The sequence below is a fragment of the Watersipora subatra genome, chromosome 3 (assembly GCF_963576615.1).
Source record: "Watersipora subatra chromosome 3, tzWatSuba1.1, whole genome shotgun sequence".
NCBI lineage: Eukaryota > Metazoa > Bryozoa > Gymnolaemata > Cheilostomatida > Watersiporidae > Watersipora > Watersipora subatra.
In genome coordinates this window covers 22,674,730-22,682,204 of record NC_088710.1, presented here as the reverse complement: position 1 = coordinate 22,682,204, position 7,475 = coordinate 22,674,730, and the positions used below count along the sequence as shown (strand labels likewise).

Below are 7,475 nucleotides of genomic sequence, written 5' to 3'. Positions count from 1 at the left end.
AACATTAACTGTAGTATCATACATAATTTGGATGACGTACACGCCTTTGAATTGAACAAAGTTTATTTCAATAGTACCGAGATAGCTCAAATCAGTGTGTGCAGTGATAGTATTTATTTAACACTCCCAAGCTAATGGTTAAATTATTTTGCATACTTTTGGTCATATCTGCACTAAAAATTGAGTCAATCTTGTTATTAAACATTTGAATAGATTACAATTAAATGTATGGTTTTTGCAAAGATGGGCAACTCAATATATTTTTAAGAAAATGTAATAGAAGGCAAATTTTTAGTACGGATTACACGTTTTATTAAACATAATGATATTTTTATAAGGTAAAAGTTATTGGGCTTACATTAGGCATATTGGAGATACCAATGCTTCATTTCCAAAGCTTGATTCTAATATGTCTCCGCCTATGCTTGGCTTTTTATGCATGGCTTACAAACAAAGGAATTGCGCAAAAATTTAAATTAAAAGTGGTAATCATCGTGTGCAACCAAACAGAAAAGTACGACTAAAATTAACTATATCCAAATTTATTTGGCTTCCTGATTTAAAAAAAATTACTCACATTTGCTTGCCTGGTTATTTTTACTTTTGTTTAAAAAAGTTAACTCATGACCGCGCAATGTAAATTTTCTGATGGCTGCTCTTGGTAGTGATAAAATGAGATGTAGCAAAATACTTTATCGATTATAGTAATCAAATTTGTTGCCTATTCAGGGCTTAAGAGTTCTATGAAAACTATGTTAAAATGTTTACCTTGAACATACTCGCGTTAAATGTTGAAAAGTCTTAAATCTAGATAGACATCAGCCTGCAACAGAGGCCTGGCTGTTTGCAATTCAAAACCTTAACTTGAACAGATCACCGTAAATTCTGTGAAGCAATTGATTACACTGAAATTATTACTAAACATAAAATTCTAAGGTCGATTCAACCTTTGCGCACCATACATGTGTAGAATTAGTACTTTAAATAGGTTTAATAAAGAACTATTAAACTTCTAAGTTGATATTTGCGGAAAAATTAAGTGATGGATAACTTTTACAAGCACATTTACGAAAGTGTGAGAAAAGTATCACATACCGACAACTCCAAAATGGTTGAAAAAAACAAAAATAAGCCAGAGTTATCTTCTTTATGCAAAAGTCTCCGTTTATTAGATAAAAAATTCATACATGTGTGTGAGGTGACGTCCCCAAAGTTAGTGTTAAATTCTCATGAGCTATAACTGAAAAACGGATAAGATGACAGCTCCAAAAATCAGTGCATTTGTAAACCCAACAAAAAATGTTTTAATATGTTATTTTTTAAAGCTCATAATGATAGATGAAAATTGTCCTCAAAGTGATGGTAAAAATATCGCGTCCCCAATTGCATGCGTTTACAAGGCTGAGTGTGTGTGAGTGTGTATGTGTGTTTATCTCATCCATTAGTAAAAAAAATAACATTAATAAAAATGATGCATTTATACTTTGAATTTTTATTATGATACTTGTATAATTTTCGGAATTATGCTTGTTTAGGTGTTTGCTTCATTGCGTTTTTTTTAAAGTTTGAAGGCATAAAAATTTGGGGATTCTTTTATAATGGCTGCTCTCCTTAAAATTTACTCACATGTTGAACAAATAACCTTAATAAGTTTTTTTTATGTGAGGGAGTCAGACCAAGTGAAATTAATCGGAGAATGGAAGCTTAATATAATTCTTATTGCTAAAAGTAAACAAGTTTTTTACCAGCCTAATAGTTTTGAGGAAGCAAAAGATTATCGTGAGGACAAATCAAGGTCAGGTAGGCCAAAAGAGAGAGCTCATTAGCCAATTGGGAGCCTTGAACGATCTCGTCAGAGAATACATTGGATTTTAGTAAAGAAACCATTGAAACAATAAAATATATTTTTCAAAAGGATATTGAGTACTCAAAGGTGGGCTGCAGGTGAGTACCTAACATGGTCAGTGATGCCGCCATAGCTAACCAATTGGAATTTTTTAGGAGAAGTCTAAACGTAGTTAAAAGAAAGTGAGGTTGTTTTTGAAACAAACTTGGGATTTTTGTTGCGATTTTGATGGTACGCTATTAGCCAGAGTCATAGTAGCGGTCAATGAGATTGAAACACTCATTATTCCCTGTAAAAAATGTTCACAGAAGCACAGAAAAATGTCAAAAGGTAATGTTGACAGTGGTTTAGGATGTGAGAGGCACCATTGCAGTAAGCATTTTTGGGCAGGAAGCTACAGTAAACAGTAACGTTTCTGCCAACTTCTACACCGAGTTTAAAAGGACATTAATACCAAAATGTATATTGGGCCAGTTAGCATCCCTATATTTCCTTGTCTTGGCTAACTGTTGTACTTGTTTAAAATGGCTATTTTCATTTCATAAGCCCATTTGCTCTCATTTTCTACACTACAAGTTCTGGTTAGTTTACCAAGACTTGCTTTTCAGTCCGAGTGTACAAGGTGGAAGACATCATGTAAGACAAGAATGTTGCATGTGTCAATTGTGTTGATGATTTTACACGCAAGCTTTACCTTGCAAAAACATTCACTGTTTGCCAACTGCTCACTTCTACACTATAATTTCTTATTGCCTATTGATGTTTTTTGTAAAGTATTTCCTTGATGTTTTTTATTGTTTTAATTATTGATTATATTTATTTAATTATATATCTGACTTTTGCTGTGGAATTATAGACATATAGTTAGTTTGTAAGAGAGATCAGTTGGGTAAATTGGATTAAGTTTCAGAGTAGTCATTCCTGGTTAACAATGGATCACATAACTCAGCTAAAGCAAGCAATATGTGTATCAGCTGTGAAACTACAGAACACATAAGTTGACTTGAATGTTGACACTTAGTTTATAATTTTCCAAAAATGTGTCGAATTAATTGATATATTAGTGGTACACGATACTTGAAAAACAATTTGCATTTTGTTGAATCGCAGGTACATGGCTTCTAAAATATTTTGTCGAGCTGTACTTTAATAAAAAATCAACACAGTACATTACCAAAAGTATTATTTATATTGTTATATTTTGCCTTTGGAAAATATTACATGCATAAACTATTTCCATAGTTTGTTACAAGTCTTTACATGGGTAAATAATTTTGGATTAAATGAAAAAAATTAATATTGGGAAGGAATATTTGGAGTTTCAGATTACGTTGTTGGTATAATTAATATTCATAAAAAGTTATATAATCAGCTAACAAGGTTAAGGAAACAATTAGTCAGTAAAGTTACCCTGTGACTATTTAATTTAGTTAGCTCATAAACTCAGTGCACATGAAGAATGCTATTTAGAGCAGACAACACAAGCTAATTCTGCATCCTGAATATAAGGTGGGCAGTATCCAAGGTGGGCGCAGCTTCCTTGAACAAAATAAAACAGCGCTCCATCTGTATTGGCATGTAGTCCAGTTAAGGCTTCTGGTTCTTTGTCCATACAAACATAGTTGTACGCTCTTTTGTGATTGTAGTGTCCTGACATCAGATATCCTTCGTACTCCTAAACCAAAATGAGCTCAGTTTTTATATTTAATTATTGCTCACATTCCTATATTTACTAACTTAATTATGTATGCATATTTATCTTATTGCAATTATTGGTCTAATTCTTTTCGCATTTCTATCTTCTCATTAAATTGGGAGTTATGCAGTTATGTTTGTGATGTAAATGAGAAACCAACTTCTTTGTTATCATGTAACTATGATGATAATAGCATTTAAGACACAAAACTTTGTGTCAAACTGAGCAAACGAGAAAACTTGCTGCAAAAAGCCGCATGGTGTTATTCTATAATGGGTATAAAACTAGCAAATTAATTACTTTCTTGCTAATATAGATAGTAGGGCTTACCGGTATATGTAATAGGACACTGAAACTAAACTAATGTATGAAACAAAATTGTCATTTTGAAAATGTATTTTATAATATCAGTGAATATGCAAGATCAGTTTACATAAGATGATATATGATAATTCACCTTATTCCAAGATGATGGGCAAGTTCTTTGAGCAGGTATCATAATAGTTGTTGACCTGCTAGGAAGGTAGCATCTGGAACAGGGTACATTCTGGTCATGCATACGACTGGGAAATATATTAGAGTCGGTCTGGTACTCTGCTCCATATATGTAATTACCCTGATCACCAGCTAAATATGAGTTATACTCTGGCTCTGATGGGAGACATGTATAGACAGATGAGCCTCCTTCATGACCATAGAATTGCCCTGCTGCTAGCCCTGTAGGAAACATCAAGAACATCGGAACATCGGAACATCGGAACATCAGAATAGCAAGTCCTTCTCTGCTTGGTAAAGTCAGCTGTAAGAAACTAGAATAAAGTAAATATTTATTGTAACCAACCTGTGTAGAGAAGCTCCGAAGAGTTACCACATGATTTCTTGCCCCATCTGATGTACGAACTTCCTCCCCCAGAAGCTGGTTGTATATCAACTACAAAATGATCAAGTTCCATGTTGCAAAAGTTCCATTTTATATAAAAATAAGGTCTAGTTTTCAATTTTTCGTTATCACAGATCTAAGTCTCATACATTTCTGTTTAGCATCTAAATGTTTTGCACATAATGAGCAGTAAAGATTTTTCAAGTCTTTCATCATAAATCACCCATTAAATCTACCATGAGCAAACTTCCTGTTGCTTTCAGAATAACGGTTTTATTAATTTCCAGCTCTTCTTTATACCAAATCTTAAAAAAATTTACAGCGTACTGCAAAAGGGAAACTCTTCTAACCTGCTGAAGAAAGTCCTCTTCTCTCGTCATCTTCCTGCAGTTGTTGCTCAATTTCTTCCAACTTTCTGTTGTTGCTTTGGAGGAGGCTCAGCAACCCATGAGCAATTGTTTGGTTAAACTCTTGTAGGAGTTCTTCTGAAAATAATATTGGTGTTTCTTATCTCAACATAAGATAAAGCTTTGTAGTGCAATACTCATTTTTACTCTGTAAATAATTTACCCCAAACCAATATGGGCTGTTTTCCTTTTCATTGAAATGTAGTGTCTCTTTAAATGATGCTCAACTTATTAAATATTGCAAACATACCATTATCAGAGGGCCTGGCAGATAGTCGCGCTACAACTGACTTGGTCTGGTTTACCAATTTTCCAACCCTCATACTCAGTCCAGCCAGATCTGACTCTTCACAATCTCTACCATCTCTACCATCCCTACCATCTCTTCCTGGAGGTCATCTTAAGTATGAAAGTTGTCCTGTTGGGAAAATATGTTACAATAGTTTTTGGTTTCTTTTTCGATGCTGAAGTTTTTCAGAAAATTAAAATAATCTAAATGTGCTATGAGTAAAACCAAATACAAACTTGAGTAAAAGTTCTAAAAACTTTCAAAATTGTCTAGTTGACATTTACGCAATACAGAACACCAGCATTGTGATAATAAAAGGATATATTTAAAGTTTCCACTGACTTTTTTTCTGCCTGTCCAAATTGTTTTAATTAAACCTGTACATGCAAACACATTTATAAGCATTCCTACTAATATCATCAACATTTATACATTTAATAACCATTGTATATCTAGGTCTGATTACACCAGTCATGACATCATCAAGTCTTAATCAATAGCAAGTCTCTATTTATTTAACACGTTTACTCCTCACTACTTTCAAAAAAATATTTGTATTGAGGAGTTTTGCTCTCCTAACCAACGCTAATCTTAGTAGTAAGGGTAATAGTTTTGTTTAGGCTTTACAGTTAAACATGAGTTAAACTACATTTTAATCTTTTATAGCTATCTAATACTTTGAGCAGATCAATGTTATACCAAAATTATCCAGCTCACAGGCCCGAAGTAGTGTCAGTTTATGATATATCGAGGTAATTTAATAATTCCTTTAATGCGCATCTCTATGATTCTTATTAATCAATTGAGAGTTACCTATTTATGTTAGTAGTGCATTGAGAAAACAATTCTCTTTTCATCATGGTACCATGAAAATAACAGTAATTAAATTGAAAAAAATCCATATATCCAGCGAAAAGCTGAGGAACTGAACAATTCCTCTGTAAAAGTACTGTTGTGTGCTGTTCTACCTCTTGTAGAAAACTAGCAAACTAACAACTATGTTATAAAGTCTATTGCTTTGATATAAAAGCTGAATACCAAAGATCTATTAAAATGTTGCTTTGGTGATTGTTACATTTTAGCTAATTTACCTGGTGATAATTGACTCAGTACACCATCACTGATACCCTCGTCTTCTGCTGATCTTTTTTGTAAGGCATGTTCCATATCAGCTGGAGACATCATTGAAACCTACATATAAAGTTTTCTAATATCACAATCCTATGAACCTCTGCATCTGAAACAGCTTCTTATTCAATAAGTGAACAGCTCAAATTCATTTATCTTTTTAATAAATTTTTTATCATTTGATGCGATATAATTTCTAGATTTTTTTCTCTATAAAACCAAGATTTATGTTAAAGAAGAATCGATGCTAGGCACAAGTGCATGTTCTAAGTTCACTGTTCATATTATACACAACATGCTTTGAACATACACCATAATCATATTGTATGTTATATAGAGTTGCAAGTATTTAGTCATTTATATGTACCTGCACTTTAAGATATTCAAACATATGTGACAAAACTACTTTTAAAATGAAAACAAACTCTCATGTGACCATTCACAGGGTCACAACAAAATTAAAAATCATTAAGCTCTGCTGTACATTCCTACTTGTATCAGTTCAGAATACATTATTGTAACATTGACCATTATTTAGGTCACCTGTAGTATTTTAATGTACATATTTAATAACTTCTCACCTGTATTCCAGTTCTTTCTAGCTGATCTAGTCTACTGGTTAAATGAACAACATCCTTCTGTAACAACTGGTAACTTATTTGAGAGTAGACAGAGACAACCAGAGCAGATATTGCTATAACAGCAGTCAATAGCTGGATGACATCATTACGCTTCTGTTGCTTGACTACATAGCCTTTTTCCATTATGTAATCTAAAATTAGTATACAAAAGTTTATAGATACAAAACTTATAGATCAAAGCTCTAAAAATATGATTTTTACTCAGATCACTGCATTTAATGCTCACCATCCTATGTGTGAAACTTTAATCATAATATTATGATAACATAACAATAATAGTAATAAGGCATACCAGACAAGCGAGTTCTTTTATGAGAATTTATTACGAAATTTCCCTTTGATGCTTTTAACTAAAACTGCTTTTCTTGCAAGTAAATTTTATAATTGTAGAATTATTTAACTAAAGAAGTTTAATTTTCAAATTAAACTGAATGATTAAATATATTAATGTTGATGATGAATACAAATGCTACCATACAACTGTATGCAAAGGGAGCCTTTTTTGTTTTCATTGTTTTGGTATTAAGAATCCTATTGGATGTTTCTCCATTTGTATCGGCGCAAAATACGTTTTGACAATTTGTGGTA

The 7,475-nt window shown here is 32.5% G+C and overlaps 1 protein-coding gene across 1 annotated transcript; it reads right to left on the bottom strand.

Moving 5' to 3' along the window:
* Window positions 1-3,044: 3,044 nt before the first annotated feature.
* On the bottom strand, window positions 3,045-7,014 carry LOC137391070 (uncharacterized). Its single transcript, XM_068077416.1, has 7 exons — window positions 6,828-7,014; window positions 6,210-6,309; window positions 5,080-5,247; window positions 4,773-4,907; window positions 4,384-4,473; window positions 4,000-4,259; window positions 3,045-3,521 (listed from the first exon to the last, which is right to left on the bottom strand). Exons 3-7 carry the CDS (start codon window positions 5,150-5,152, stop codon window positions 3,309-3,311), a joined length of 771 nt encoding a protein of 256 aa, XP_067933517.1. The 5' UTR covers window positions 5,153-5,247; window positions 6,210-6,309; window positions 6,828-7,014; the 3' UTR covers window positions 3,045-3,308.
* Window positions 7,015-7,475: the final 461 nt, after the last annotated feature.